General features: G+C 40.3%; 1 protein-coding gene across 2 annotated transcripts in view; it reads right to left on the bottom strand.

Moving 5' to 3' along the window:
- LOC133615286 (plexin-A1-like) overlaps positions 1–16,490 on the bottom strand; it is an 811,576-nt gene that overhangs the window by 717,483 nt on the left and 77,603 nt on the right. For both annotated transcript variants that reach the window (XM_061973784.2, XM_061973792.2), the window contains exon 2: positions 5,190–6,433. In XM_061973784.2, coding sequence (XP_061829768.2) covers positions 5,190–6,329 — 1,140 coding nt within the window. In that variant the 5' untranslated portion in view covers positions 6,330–6,433. The remainder of the gene's footprint in view (positions 1–5,189; positions 6,434–16,490) is intronic.

Genomic DNA, 16,490 nt, shown 5'->3' with positions numbered 1-16,490 from the left:
CTAACCCCCCCCCCCGCCCTCCACCCCGATATCGCTCTCTATCAACTTCCTTTCAGTCTCCATCAGTCTGCATCAATCCGCTATCCCCTCTTTCATTGCATCAGCTGTTCCCTTCCGCATTGTGCCTTCAGATCACATTCAGACGCCGGCTTACACACTAAGTCACTCTTTACCTCATCACTCAGCGGAAAGTCAAGAGGAGGTCACAGCCTGGGATGGGGAAAGAGCCAGGAGGAAGGTGGGGGCTTTGCAGAATGAGAGGGGGCACACACAAAATAAAAAAGGATGTGGAGGATGTTAAAGTTGACCGTCTTCAAGAAAGAGGAGGTCAGGGGACGAAGCGGGAAGGCGAGGGGAGAAATGGTCATGCAAATGACGCGGCCGGACTTGGAAGACGCTAAAGAGAAAGTGGGGGGGAGGTGGGGAGATTTATGGCGGGGCTGTTACAGAGCATCGACTGAATAACAGGAGGTGAAGACCGCTTGAATAATTCATGAGGGTACAGGGCACCCATAATGCTCATCTGGGAGGAACGGGGGAAGACAAGCCATCGACCAAATTGCACAAAGTGTGAATTATTCCGACCGGTGATCACAGCTTTAGTCGAGCGCGACCTCGGGACTCAAACGCGTTTCAATCAAGGACGCCGTCCAACACTTTAACAGGGGAGGGAAAAAATAATGCATGTAACCGATGAAGTCTTCTATACTCATGTTCTGTAGCCAGGGGTGTGGTCTGCAAAGGCAACATTACCTTCCATCCATCCATCCATTTTCTACCGCTTATTCCCTTTTGGGGTCGCTGGAGCCTATCTCAGCTACAATCGGGCGGAAGGCGGGGTACACCCTGGACAAGTCGCCACCTCATGGCAGGGCCAACACAGATAGACAGACAACATTCACACACTAGGGACCATTTAGTGTTGCCAATCAGCCTATCCCCAGGTGCATGTCTTTGGAGGTGGGAGGAAGCCGGAGTACCCGGAGGGAACCCACGCAGTCACGGGGAGAACATGCAAACTCCACACAGAAAGATCCCGAGCCCGGGATTGAACCCAAGACTACTCAGGACCTTCGTATTGTGAGGCAGATGCACTAACCCCTCTGCCACCGTGCCGCCCAAAATTAACTTAAAAAAAATAAATGCATATGTATTAGAGATGCGCGGATAGGCAATTATTTCATCCGCAACCGCATCAGAAAGTCGTCAACCATCCGCCATCCACCCGATGTAACATTTGATCAGAACCGCACCCGCCCGCACCCGCCCGTTGTTATATATCTAATATAGACAATGCAAGGCATTACTGAGGTTATAAAGCTTTTGCCTGTTAAAGAAAGGAGACTGATCCAATGCAGCAGAGACATTCAATGCGTGCCACGCTGTCACGGCCCAGACGCACACCAGTGCGCAATCATATGGGAGCCGCGCTGAGCGCACCTCCAAGCGCGTCTCGCTGCCGGCGACGGCCGGGTATGGGCCCGACGCTCCAGCGCCATCCATTTTCAGGGCTAGTTGATTCGGCAGGTGGGTTGTTACACACTCCTTAGCGGGTTCCGACTTCCATGGCCACCGTCCTGCTGTCTATATCAACCAGGGTGAGCCCCACCCCTTTCGTGAGCGCACTGCGCGCGGAGTGACCCCTGTTACGCGCCCCCGGAAACAGGGGTGGCGGGCAGGTAAGCTGCGCGGGCGGAGCGCGCGGAGTGACCCCTGTTACGAGCCCCCGGCCACGGGGGTGGCGGGCAGGTAAGCAGCTTACCTGCTGCGCGTGACGCCGGCCGCGGAGAAGGCGGACGAGGCGGGGTGTCAGTGCGGTGGGCGCGGTGGTGACCCTGGACGTGCGTCGGGTCCTTCTCGCGGATCGCCTCAGCTGGGGCCCTCTCGGGGGAAGGGGCCTCGGTCCCGGACCCCGGCTAATATAGCTAATATAGACACTTACATCATGTGTTGCCTTCATTATAACACTTATATAAGACTTTTAAAGTCATTTTGATAGTAGGCTAATATAGCTAATATAGACACTTACACCATGTGTTGTCTTCATTATAACACTTAAGACTTTTAAAGTCATTTTGATAGTAGGCTAATATAGCTAATATAGACACTTACACCATGTGTTGTCTTCATTATAACACTTATATAAGACTTTTAAAGTCATTTTGATAGTAGGCTATTATAGCTAATATAGAAACTTACATCATGTGTTGTCTTCATTATAACACTTATACAAGACTTTTAAAGTCTTTTTGATAGTAGGCTAATATAGCTAATATAGACACTTACATCATGTGTTGCCTTCATTATAACACTTAAGACTTTTAAAGTCATTTTGATAGTAGGCTTTTATAGCTAGTATAGACACTTACTTTATGTGTTGTCTTTATTATAACACTTATATAAGACTTGTAAAGTCATTTTGATAGTAGGCTAATATAGCTATTATAGACACTTACATCATGTGTTGCCTTCATTATAACACTTATAAGACTTTTAAAGTAATTTTGATAGTAGGCTGTTATAGCTAGTATAGACACTTACATTATGTGTTGTCTTCATTATAACACTTAAGAATTTTAAAGTCATTTTGATAGTAGGCTGTTATAGCTAATATAGACACTTACTTTATGTGTTGTCTTCATTATAACACTTATATATGACTTGTGAAGTCATTTTGATAGTAGGCTAATATAGCTATTATAAACACTTACATCATGTGTTGTCTTCATTATAACACTTATATAAGACTTTTAAAGTCATTTTGATAGTAGGCTATTATAGCTAATATAGACACTTACATCATGTGTTGCCTTCATTATAACACTTATATAAGACTTTTAAAGTCATTTTGATAGTAGGCTAATATAGCTAATATGGACACTTACATCATGTGTTGCCTTCATTATAACACTTATATAAGGCTTTTAAAGTAATTTTGATAGTAGGCTAATATAGCTAATATAGACACTTACACCATGTGTTGTCTTCATTATAACACTTATATAAGACTTTTAAAGTCATTTTGATAGTAGGCTATTATAGCTAATATAGAAACTTACATCATGTGTTGTCTTCATTATAACACTTATACAAGACTTTTAAAGTCTTTTTGATAGTAGGCTAATATAGCTAATACAGACACTTACATCATGTGTTGCCTTCATTATAACACTTAAGACTTTTAAAGTCATTTTGATAGTAGGCTATTATAGCTAATATAGACACTTACATTATGTGTTGTCCTTATTATAACACTTATATAAGGCTTTTAAAGTAATTTTGATAGTAGGCTAATACAGCTAATATAGACACTTACATCATGTGTTGCCTTCATGATAACACTTATATAAGACTTTTAAAGTCATTTTGATAGTAGGCTAATTTAGAAACTTACATCGTGTGTTGTCTTCATTATAACACTTATATAAGACTTTTAAAGTCATTTTGATAGTAGGCTATTATAGCTAATATAGACACTTACATCATGTGTTGTCTTCATTATAACACTTATATAAAACTTTTAAAGTCATTTTGATAGTAGGCTAATATAGCTAATATAGACACTTACATCATGTGTTGTCTTCATTATAACACTTATATAAAGCTTTTAAAGTCATTTTGATAGTAGGCTGTTATAGCTAATATAGACACTTACATTATGTGTTGTCTTTATTATAACACTTATATAAGACTTGTAAAGTCATTTTGATAGTAGGTTAATATAGCTATTATAGACACTTACATCATGTGTTGTCTTCATTATAACACTTATATAGGACTTTTAAAGCCATTTTGATAGTAGGCTAATATCGCTAATATAGACACTTACATCGTGTGTTGTCTTCATTATAACACTTATATAAGACTTGTAAAGTCATTTTGATAGTAGGCTATTATAGCTAATATAGACACTTACATCATGTGTTGCCTTCATTATAACACTTATATAAAACTTTTAAAGTCATTTTGATAGTAGGCTAATATAGCTAATATAGACACTTACATCATGTGTTGTCTTCATTATAACACGTATATAAGACTTTTAAAGTCATTTTGATAGTAGGCTAATATAGCTAATATAGACACTTACATCATGTGTTGTCATCATTATAACACGTATATAAGACTTTTAAAGTCATTTTGATAGTAGGTTAATATAGCTAATATAGACACTTACATCATGTGTTGCCTTCATTATAACACTTAAGACTTTTAAAGTCATTTTGATAGTAGGCTGTTATAGCTAATATAGACACTTACATCATGTGTTGCCTTAATTAAAACACTTATATAAGACCTTTAAAGTCATTTTGATAGTAGGCTAATATAGCTATTATAGACACTTACATCATGTGTTGCCTTCATTATAACACTTATAAGACTTTTAAAGTCATTTTAATAGTAGGCTGTTATAGCTAGTATAGACACTTACATTATGTGTTGTCTTCATTATAACACTTATATAAGGCTTTTAAAGTCATTTTGATAGTAGGCTAATATAGCTAATATAGACACTTACATCATGTGTTGTCTTCATTATAACACTTATATAAAGCTTTTAAAGTCATTTTGAAAGTAGGCTGATATAGCTAATATAGACACTTACATCATGTGTTGCCTTCATTATAACACTTATAAAAGACTTTTAAAGTAATTTTGATAGTAGGCTAATATAGCTAATATAGACACTTACATCATGTGTTGCCTTCATTATAACACTTATATAAGACTTTTAAAGTCATTTTGATAGTAGGCTATTATAGCTAATATAGACACTTACATCATGTGTTGTCTTAATTATAACACTTACATAAGACTTTTAAAGTAATTTTGATAGTAGGCTAATATAGCTAATATAGACACTTACATCATGTGTTGTCTTCATTAAAACACTTATATAAGACCTTTAAAGTCATTTTGATAGTAGGCTAATATAGCTAATATAGACACTTACATCATGTGTTTCCTTCATTATAAGACTTATATATTACTTTTAATTATTTACGGCTCCAGACAGATTTTTGGGGGGTATTTTTGGCCCAATATGGCTCTTTCAACATTTTGGATTGCCAACCTTTGGGTAAACTGCATTAAAACTTGTGGATGGATTAGTGGGCTTGGGCATCCCTGGTAAAAAGACGAGTGCATGCAAACACAAGCAGACGAAAGAGTCCGGACCAGACACTCACCGAGTTGATGCAGGACAGTTCCTTGTTGAGCAGCCAGGGTAAGGAGAGTATCCCGACTCCGCTGTAGCACGACTGAATCCTTTCTTTAATCTTCTCCTTGATCTGCTTCATTGTGAACAGACACAAAGCCGTCTCCTTGGGTGGCTTGGCTCTGTTCTTCTGGCCCTGGGCAAACACGGCGAAAAGAACCTCATCGCGCTGCGAAATACCAAGCGACTGAGCCAAACGGGAGCCCGGTCGGGCCAAGTAAGCATCCTGGATCAAGCGATACTCCACTCCGTCTTTGGTGCAGCCAATGGGGAACTCGATGTAGGAGTAGAACTTGGGGTCGTCCACGCAGAGCCGCACGATCTTTGAGGTGAAGAACTGCTCGCTGCCCGCGTCGGGGGAAGTGAGCTGGGTGTCCAGCTGCAACGTGAGGTAGTAGACAAACTGCTCACTGCTGAAGCCGTAGATGTAGTAGATGTCAAACGCCGGGAACTTGGAGAGGGTGTCTGACGGGATCTTCAGCTGCGAGGAGACGAACTCGTCCTGGTAGACGAAGCTGAACATGTCCGCGTTCTCCTCGTTGGACATCAACTTGCGGCTGGACAGAGTCGGAAAGTACTCCGACTTCCCGTCGATGGGAGTGCCGACAAAGAGTTTCCCGCCTCCGCCGAAGACGTCGGGAGAGATGACCACCCCGGACATGGTGCTTGCCTCGGCAACGCTGGATAGGTAATGCTCCTTGCGGTGATGGGGCTCGCCCAGCTTGAACAGATCGTCCAGTCGAAGGAACTGGCAAATTCCCTGGGAGGTACTCCCGCACGCGATCAAGCGGTTGTGGGCGTCATCGAGCAGCAGCAGTTTATTGGTATTGGGGGTCTGCACCAGCTCGTAGGGACACGACTGGACGCCGGGCGGGGGGTAGCAGCGAGGGTTGTCGGTCACAGGGCCGGTCACGTGGCTTCGGAGCTTGGTCAGGTTGCCGGACAGTTTATAGATCCAGTTGACGGCGCCCAGGTAGACCTCGCCGGATTTGTTATTGACCACCAAATGCGTGAGACCCCCTTCTGGTGGAGAAAATGACAGGAAAGGAGGAGGGGAAGACGTGGTCGTGGACAGGGGGAGGATCAAGAGAAAGACGAGAGGTGAGAGCATGGTGGTAACGACGTATAGTCCACTTCCAGGTGATGACTTCTTTTGTCCTGCCTCTTGTCCTCACAACCTCATGGTCCTTTCTTCAGCCTCGTCTGCCTCCAGCTCTGAGAACCACAAAACAAAGCGGGTATGTCAGATCAATTTTACTCCAACAACGTAATAAATCGCTTGATTGACACGGTTGTGGGAGTTGTTGAGGCGAAATGGAGCGGACTACTTCTCTCCGACCAGCAGAGGTGCCGTTGATGGAACTGGGAACGGAGGGTATGTCAGTCGATTCAAAGCCAGGCATTTAAAAAATCTACCTAAAAATTAGCGATCATCAATCTTCACCAAGACGTCACTTGATTGACATTCACAGCACCCGAGGGTCTTGTGAGATGAGATCGTTATTAAGAAAAAAATGACCGACAGGAAGGCGAGAAACACTTTTTATTTCAACAGACTCTCATACTTGCCAACCCTCCCGAATTTTCCGGGAGACTCCCGAATTTCAATGCCTCTCCCAAAAATCTCCCGGGACAACCATTCTCCCGAATTTCTCCCGATTTCCAGCCGGACTTAAGGCACGCCCCCTCCAGGTCTCTGCGGACCTGAGTGAGGACAGCCTGTCGTCACGTCTGCTTGGCCAACCAAAAGGTGACCACAGAGTTCTGTGGTTACTTTTTGGTTGGCCAACAGTTTACGTTGTCTTGCGCACCCTGACTGCAAGTGTGGGAGTCGGAACAGACACCAATTAATTTAACACCTCTAAAGGCTTAGTGGCCACATGCGTGGACAGCAACTTTTAGCTCTTATTTCTAAAATTGTGTACACTACTGAATTGGGGTCTTATGGCCGCTTATGTGGACACTTATACTGCCATCTGGTGGTGTCAGAAGAGTATAACATACAAAGGAATTTGGAAAAAAACAAACTGTAAAAATAAGAATTGGCATGTCACTAAACACAAAGTACACATTTGTGTACTTATGGACTAAGTACATCATATCAAAAGATGATTCTTAGTTGTCATTCTAATTAGGGTCCAATGAGCCCAAATACGTCCCAAGAGCTAGCTTCTGGGGCCGAGGATCAGACCGCCAAGCGCCCTGCCTTGGGCTGCCGCCCAGCTCACATTGCACCCGACCTCTATGGCCCCTGCTATGGGTGGTGAGCCCATTGGAGGGGGGACCCACGTTGCCTCTTCGGGCCGGCCACCAGGCGCTCGCCATCGTGCCCCAACTCCGGGCCTGGCTCCGGAAGGGGGCCCCGGTGACCCGCGTCCGGGCGAGGGAAATCTTTTTCTCGCCCGGAAAAGGGTGGAGTGCCATCTCCGGGTTGGGGAGGAGATCTTGCCCCAAGTGGAGGAGTTCAAGTACCTCGGAGTCTTGTTCACGAGTGAGGGAAGAGTGGATGTTGAGATCGACAGGAGGATCGGTGCGGCGTCTTCAGTAATGCGGACGCTGTATCGATCCCTTGTGGTGAAGAAGGAGCTGAGCCGGAAGGCAAAACTCTCAATTTACCGGTCGATCTACGTTCCCATCCTCACCTATGGTCATGAGCTTTGGGTTATGACCGAAAGGACAAGATCACGGGTACAAGCGGCCGAAATGAGTTTCCTCCGCCGGGTGGCGGGTCTCTCCCTTAGAGATAGGGTGAGAAGCTCTGCCATCCGGGGGGAGCTCAAAATAAAGCCACTGCTCCTCCACATGGAGAGGAGCCAGATGAGGTGGTTCGGGCATCTGGTCAGGATGCCACCCGAGCGCCTCCCTAGGGAGGTGTTTAGGGCACGTCCGACCGGTAGGAGGCCACGGGGAAGACCCAGGACACGTTGGGAAGACTATGTCTCCCGGCTGGCCTGGGAACGCCTCGGGATCCCCCGGGAGGAGCTGGACGAAGTGGCTGGGGAGAGGGAAGTCTGGGCTTCCCTGCTTAGGCTGCTGCCCCCGCGACCCGACCTCGGATAAGCGGAAGAAGATGGATGGATGGATGGATGGATATCCCGGTTCGCTCTGTAGTCCGTAAGATACGACAGTGTAGTGCGGGACCATTTAACGCCATAAAGTCCACAAGGCAAAACGTTTCTCACATCCCCTTTTCTCTGGCTGCTTCCCATTCTCTAACTCACCACATTCCTCTCCCTCTCCTCCCTTCAAGACACTTTACTCTGTCAATAGCGTCTTTCATCCCGGGCCCGGGCCATGATTACCGTGGACCAGAACGCCATGCTCTTGCCAATCCTCAGTCAGGACAATGGCGTCCCTGTTTGGAGTCCCTGACGCACACCCAGACAAAATATGAGCCGACTACGCACGCTTACAGTATGTGGTGGCCAGCGTTTATCCACCCTCACGCACTGACTTGACGCTACTAAACACACTTCACACTACTTCCCTGCACGTTTTAAAACGCCGAACAAAGACGTCTGCTTTCATCATCGCGTTTCTATAAATAACTATTACAACAACAAAAAAACAAGCACTGATGCGAGCGACTGCTTGACAAAACTGGGACAAGTTGAAAAAAAAAATCATGTTTTTTTCCTGGTTAAAAAGCTGCTCTTTAATGTCTGAATTAGACCAAATGGAAAAGTTTACAGAGCTCACAGATGTCGTTGGATAAATAAAAGAGAGATACCGTATTTTTCGGAGTACTATAAGTCGCACTGGAGTATAAGCAGAGGTGGGTAGAGTAGCCAGAAATTGTACTCAAGTAAGAGTACTGTTACTTTAGAGATGCATTACTCAAGTAAAAGTAAGGAGTAGTCACCCAAATATTTACTTGAGTAAAAGTAAGAAGTATGTTGTGAAAAAACTACTCAAGTACTGAGTAACTGATGAGTAACACATATCATACATATATGAAAAAAATCACAAGACTACTTCATCTCTACAGGCCTGTTTCATGAGGGGTTCCCTCAATCATCAGGAGATGATTGAGGGAACCCCTCGTGAAACAGGCCTGTAGAGATGAAGTAGTCTTGTGATTTTTTATCCCCCCACATACATATATTGCGCTCTACTACGGTATCGAGCACTATTTTTTGGATAACCTTATTAAGACATATATATATATATATATATATATATATATATATATATATATATATATATATATATATATATATATATATATATATATATATATATATATATATATATATACACACATACATATATATATATATATATATATACACACACACGTATGTATATATATATATATATATATATACATATATATATATAAATAGATACATTGATATATACAGTATATAATTTATATTTATTTATTTTGCCGTTTTTGTTTACATGTTAAAGGTGTTTTAATGAATATACATGCATGTTTAACATATAGATTCCTTTCTTTCATGAAGGCAAGAGTATAAATTGGTGTATTACCTGATTCTGATGACTTGATTAAGTCCACGTTTTCAAATGGCAGTGAAGTGTATATACTCACAAGAACCCGAATAGCTTTGTCTTTGACCTTTTTTTTTTTTACTTACAACTATACCTAATATATAAAGGGGTGGAAAAGTGACTATTACCTGCAGGGCAAACATTAGCTAACCAGAAGGCAATAACAATATAAACAAAAAACACCTGCTTAAAAGATCTAATACAAATGTCCCTGAGGAATGTAAGGTGGGAGTACTGTAATTACCTAACGTTACATTATTATTTTCCATAACAATTTAGCCCCCTCCACAATATTAACCCGACGTTAAAACAGAACTAGCTATTTATTGATTAGCAATTGCCGAATCATGTAACATTAGCTTAATGCTAAAAAGCCAGGTTACTATCACATACTGTAACAGACAAATAATTTCATGTAGGCTAACGTTACCTACCTGCTACCTCTGTCTTTTCTCGTTTCTCCTCTTCTTTTCTCTTTTTTCTTCCCTGGGCACCTGACAGTTTTGGCCGTTTTGACATCTTGTGTTGATTTTTTGATGTGGTGACGTCCAAAAAGAGTCATGATACGGGAAGGGAGGGGGCGCACCGTGCGGGGGGAGGAGGGGGGGCGTAATGTTGTAACAAATAATATTTCTATTAAATAGGCTTTACTTTGCATTTTAATTAACATGAGATTATTTTTTTTGTATTTAGAAATAATAGTAACAACTTTTTTTTTTCTTTTTTTTTTTTTTTTTTTTTCTCCAACATTTGTGGCACTGGCATGGCGCCCCCTGATGGACGGCGCCCTTAGCATTTGCCTATACGGCCTATGCCACGGGCCGGCCCTGCTGTCACCATCTGTCACATCACACCCTGACTTATTTGGACTTTTTTGCTGTTTTCCTGTGTAGTGTTTTAGTTCTTGTCTTGCGCTCCTATTTTGGTGGCTTTCTCTCTTTTTTTGGTATTTTCCTGTAGCAGTTTCATGTCTTCCTTTGAGCGATATTTCCCGCATCTACTTTGTTTTAGCAATCAAGAATATTTCAGTTGTTTTCATCCTTCTTTGTGGGGACATTGTTGATTGTCATGTCATGTTCGGATGTACTTTGTGGACGCCGTCTTTGCTCCACAGTAAGTCTTTGCTGTCGTCCAGCATTCTGTTTTTGTTTACTTTGTAGCCAGTTCAGTTTTAGTTTCGCTCTGCATAGTCTTCCCTAAGCTTCAATGCCTTTTCTTAGGGGCACTCACCTTTTTTTTATTTTTGGTTTAAGCATTAGACACCTTTTTACCTGCACACTGCCACCCGCTGTTCTTGACATCTACATAGCAATTAGCTACCTGCTGCCACCTACTGATATGGAAGAGTATTACACGGTTACTCTGCCGAGCTCTAGACAGCACCGACACTCATTTGCAGACTATAATTACTGCATGGCAAAAAATATTTTTAACCCAAATAGGAGAAATTAGATCATCTCCCACGGCACACCAGACTGTATCTCACGGCCGCGGCACAGTGGTTGACAAACACTGGGTTAATGTATCCAGGACTAGCTGCAGTGAGCTCAAACAACCAGCAGGTAGCATCTGTGAGCAGATAATACTGTATCATCTCTTTCTCTTTGGGACTTATCAGGTCTGTAGTACATTCTTTATGTATTTTTTAGGATGAGGCAAAAACTAATCTCGACCAACTAATTGAATTTGTATAGTATACATATATATATATATATATATATATATATATAAACATACAGTATATATTATATATATATATATATATATGTATATGTATATATATATATATATATATATATATATATATATATATATATATATATATATATATATATATATATATATATATATATATATATATACATATATATATATATATACAGTACAGGCCAAAAGTTTGGCCACACCTTCTCATTCAATGTGTTTTCTTAATTTTCATGACTATTTACATTATAGATTGTCACATTAAAACTATGAATGAACACATGTGGAGTTATGTACTTAACAAAACAAAAGGTGAAATAACTGAAAACATGTTTTATATTCTACTTTCTTCAAAATAGCCATCATTTGCTCTGATTACTGCTTTGCACACTCTTGGCATTCTCTCCATGAGCTTCAAGAGGTAGTCACCTGGAATGGTTTTCACTTCACAGGTGTCATAGTTTTGATGTGACAATCTACAATGTAAATAGTCATGAAAATAAAGAAAACACATTGAATGAGGAGAAGGTGTGTCCATCGACGTCCCACTGGGTTGTGAGTTTTTCCTTGCCCTTATGTGGGCTCTGTACCGAGGATGTCGTTGTGGCTTGTGCAGCCCTTTGAGACACTTGTGATTTAGGGCTATATAAATAAACATTGATTGACTGATTGATTGAAACTTAAAGTTAAAGTACCAATGATTGTCATACACACACTAGGTGTGCCAAAATTATTCTCTGCATTTGACCCATCACCCTTGATCACCACCTGGGAAGTGAGGGGAGCAGTGGGCAGCAGCGGTGGCTGCGCCCGGGAATCATTTTTGGTGATTTAACCCCCAATTCCAACCCTTGATGCTGAGTGCCAAGCAGGGAGGTATTGGGTTTTTCGGCCTGTATATATATATATATATATATATATATATATGTATATATATATATATATATATATATATATATATATATATATATGTATAAATAATTAATCTATTAATGTTTTTATCCATGCAAATACATCTTGTCTCCCCTTGATCCTTCATTTAAAGCTCTGAAACACTTCAAGTCTGTTCATAGGGATGAATATTTGTCAGCGCCTTGATTACACACACACACACACACACACACACACACATAAATTATTGTATTTGTTACCTTCTTGAGACCTGAGAAAAATGGACCACCCTTTCTAGATATATAAAGATGTGCATTTGCAACATTATATGCCAATATATAAACTCTTCTTGTGAAAAATTAGTTGGAATTTCACAAGAAAAACTTAGAATTGTGGCAGTAATGTAATAAAAGTTGTTGTTTTACTCAACACAAGTAAAAAAATTTACAAGAAAAACTGAACATTTGTGCAATATTAGGATACAAGTTGGAATTGTACTCAATAACAGTCACACTTTTACAAGAAAAACTTAAAATCTTGGCAATTTTATGAAAATATTCATCATTTTGCTCGAGAAAAGTCACAATTTTATGAGAAAACTTTAATATTTTTGGCAATATTATAATAATAATCGGAATTTTACTTGATGACAAAAATGTCACTGTTTTACAAAATTGGCAATATTGTGATAAAAGTCGGAAATTTATAAGACAAATGTCACCATTTTGCATTAAAAAGTAATAATTTCACATAAAAAGTAAGTTAGTAATTGTTTTTTAATATTCATTATTTACTTTAAGTTATAAGGACCACCCTTTCTAGGTATATAAAGATGTGCATTTACAACATGATATGCCAATATATAAACTCTTCTTGTGAAAAATTAGTTGGAATTTCACAAGAAAAACTTAGAATTGTGGCAGTATTGTAATAAAAGTTGTTGTTTTACTCAACACAAGTAAAAAATTTTACAAGAAAAACTGAACATTTGTGCAATATTATGATACAAGTTGGAATTGTACTCAATAACAGTCACGCTTTTACAAGAAAAACTTAAAATCTTGGCAATTTTATGAAAATAGCCATCATTTTGCTCGAGAAAAGTCACAATTTTATGAGAAAACCTTAATATTTCGGCAATATTATAATAATAATCGGAATTTTACTATTCACTATTTTACAAAATTGGCAATATTGTGATAAAAGTCGGAAATTTATATGACAAATGTCACCACTTTGCATTAAAAGGTAATAATTTCACATAAAAAGTAAGTTAGTAATTGTTTTTTAATCTTCATTATTTACTTTAAGTTATTACAGTATGTCTCTATATACATATGCATTTATTTGTATTATTAATTTTGACCAGAGGAGGCGCATTTCAATTTCTTACACACACTTGTTATTTCATATGTTGACCAAAGGGCGAGCACGTTTAAAAGCGACACACAGTCAATTTGAGACATTGTCTATTAGATGCAATGTTATTGGGACCATGATTTATGTCATCACTTGTTCACACCTCCTCATATGGAAGATACTTTTCTTTCTTCGTGTCTCTATAAGGGTAGACATACAAGAACACACACACACACACACACACTCAAACACACACACTGACCTTAGCCAAACACTTAGACCTAATTCATAGAAGGCACTTCTTGAGCACGTCGCCTGTCAACTAGAATGAAGTGTGGACATGAGGGAGCACACCCGGCTTCTGTCTCATCTTGTTTACCACCAGAGAAATGTTCACACCATGTCCGTCGTTTTCTTTGTGGAATGATTGTCTCCTGACATAAGTGCCAAAACATTAGTCCATGCTGGCTAAAATACAGTGTAATACTCTTCCATATCAGTAGGTGGCAGCCCGTAGCTAATTATTTTGTAGATGTCGGGAACAGCGGGAGGCAAGGTGCAGGTAAAAAAGTGTCTAATAATAAATAATAAAATAAAACAAAATGTGAGTGCCCCAAAGAAAAAGGCATTGAAGCTTAAGGAAGGCTATGCAGAACGAGGCTAAAACTGAACTGGCTACAAAGTAAACAAAAACAGAATGCTGGACGACAGCAAAGACTTACTGTGGAGCAAAGACGGCGTCCACAAAGTACATCCGAACATGACATGACAATCAACAATGTCCCCACAAAGAAGGATGAAAACAACTGAAATATTCTTAATTGCTAAAACAAAGCTCAAAAGAAGACATGAAACTGCTACAGGAAAACACCGAAAAAAGAGAAAAAGCCACCAAAATAGGAGCGCAAGACGAGAAGTAAAACACTACACACAGGAAAACAGCAAAAAAACTCAAAATAAGTCACGGCGTGAGGTTTTGATTGATTGGTTGAGAAGTTTATTGACATCTTAAAGAATTGAATGCTTTGAAAAGGCAAATGGATGGCACAAAAAGCCAAAAGGCTTGTTTCCATTGTGGTCCATTAAATATGCATCACATTTGATACATTCAATAATAAAATATATATAACCTGTAACATGTACATAAAAAGTTATGTTAAAAAAAATGGATAGATGTACATACACACAGTATACATGTCAGGTGAATTGAAAAACAATATATACAAAAAAATAGAGGCGGGGGGGGGGGGGTGACAGGTGACAGGTGGTGACAGTACACCTACTTTGAGACAAGAGCTATATTGATGCATGCTTGGTTATGCTTTAAAGTCATATCCAACAATTGCGACAACGACTTTTTACTGTCAATTGAGTTTATTTTTTTAGTTATTTCTGCTGGTGGTGTGCCTCCGCATTTTTTCAATGCAAAAACCACAAAATTATCCAATTTCATACAGTTGGTCTGAAAATGATTACAGATAATGTATCTTTGTTCATCTATCTATGCTAGTGACAAATGAGCCGTCGGCCCCCGGACAGAGTGACTCCAAAACCAACAAAGGCTGTAACTGTCGAAAGAAACCTGATTGCCCTCTCAACGGGGGGTGCTTACAAACATCAGTTGTCTACCAATCTAAGGTAATACGCAAGGATATTAACACATCCGACACATATGTAGGATTAACCGAGGGAGAGTTCAAAACCAGATGGAACAATCACAAGGCTTCTTTCAGGAACCAAAACCTGCGGAATACCACAGAACTCAGCAAACACATTTGGGACCTCAAAGACAATAATGTTGAATATTCAATAACATGGCAAATTCTTGCATCCAGCACACCTTACAATAGTGGTAATAAAAGATGCAACCTATGCTTGCAAGAGAAACTGTTTATTATTTACCGTCCAGACCTGTCATCCCTCAACAAGCGCAGCGAAATTGTAACAGCATGCCGCCACAGACAGAAACACCACCTAGGTAACACATGAGCCAATCACCACGCCCCTACGCAAGCCTGTACCTACCCACTCTGTGCCCTATATAAACCATGGTATGTGAATGCTTCCATTAAAATCTCCTGATGATTGAGGGAACCCCTCATGAAACAGATATACACATACATATGTATATATATATATATATATATATATATATATATATATATATATATATATATATATATATATATATATATATATATATATATATATATATATATATATATACCGTATTTTCCGCACTATAAGGCGCACCTAAAAACCACACATTTTCTCAAAAGCTGACAGTGCGCCTTATAACCCGGTGCGCTTTATATATGGATAATTATTAAGATTCATTTTCATAAAGTTTCGGTCTCGTAACTACGGTAAACAGCCGCCATCTTTTTTCCCGGTAGAACAGGAAGCGCTTCTTCTTCTACGCAAGCAACCGCCAAGGTAAGCACCCGCCCCCATAGAACAGGAAGCGCTTCTTCTTCTACTGTAAGCAACCACCCGCCCGCGTAGAAGAAGAAAAAGCGCGCGGATATTACCGTACGTCTCATTTCCTTTGTGTGTTTACATCTGTAAAGACCACAAAATGGCTCCTACTAAACGACAGGGATCCGGTTCATGAAAAGACGCAATCTCTCCATCCGCACACGGATTACTATTTCACAGCAACTGATATTCCTGTGAACCGCACTGTGGATACAACGGGAGCACGTACGGTGAATATTCGCACCACAGGGAATGAGAAGTCATCCTTCACTGTGGTTCTAGCTTGCCATGCTAATGGCCAGAAACTTCCACCCATGGTGATATT

Source organism: Nerophis lumbriciformis, linkage group LG01 (genome assembly GCF_033978685.3).
Source record: "Nerophis lumbriciformis linkage group LG01, RoL_Nlum_v2.1, whole genome shotgun sequence".
Lineage (NCBI taxonomy): Eukaryota > Metazoa > Chordata > Actinopteri > Syngnathiformes > Syngnathidae > Nerophis > Nerophis lumbriciformis.
The sequence above is the reverse complement of the archived record's forward strand: the minus strand, read 5'-3'. Positions and strand labels throughout refer to the sequence as shown.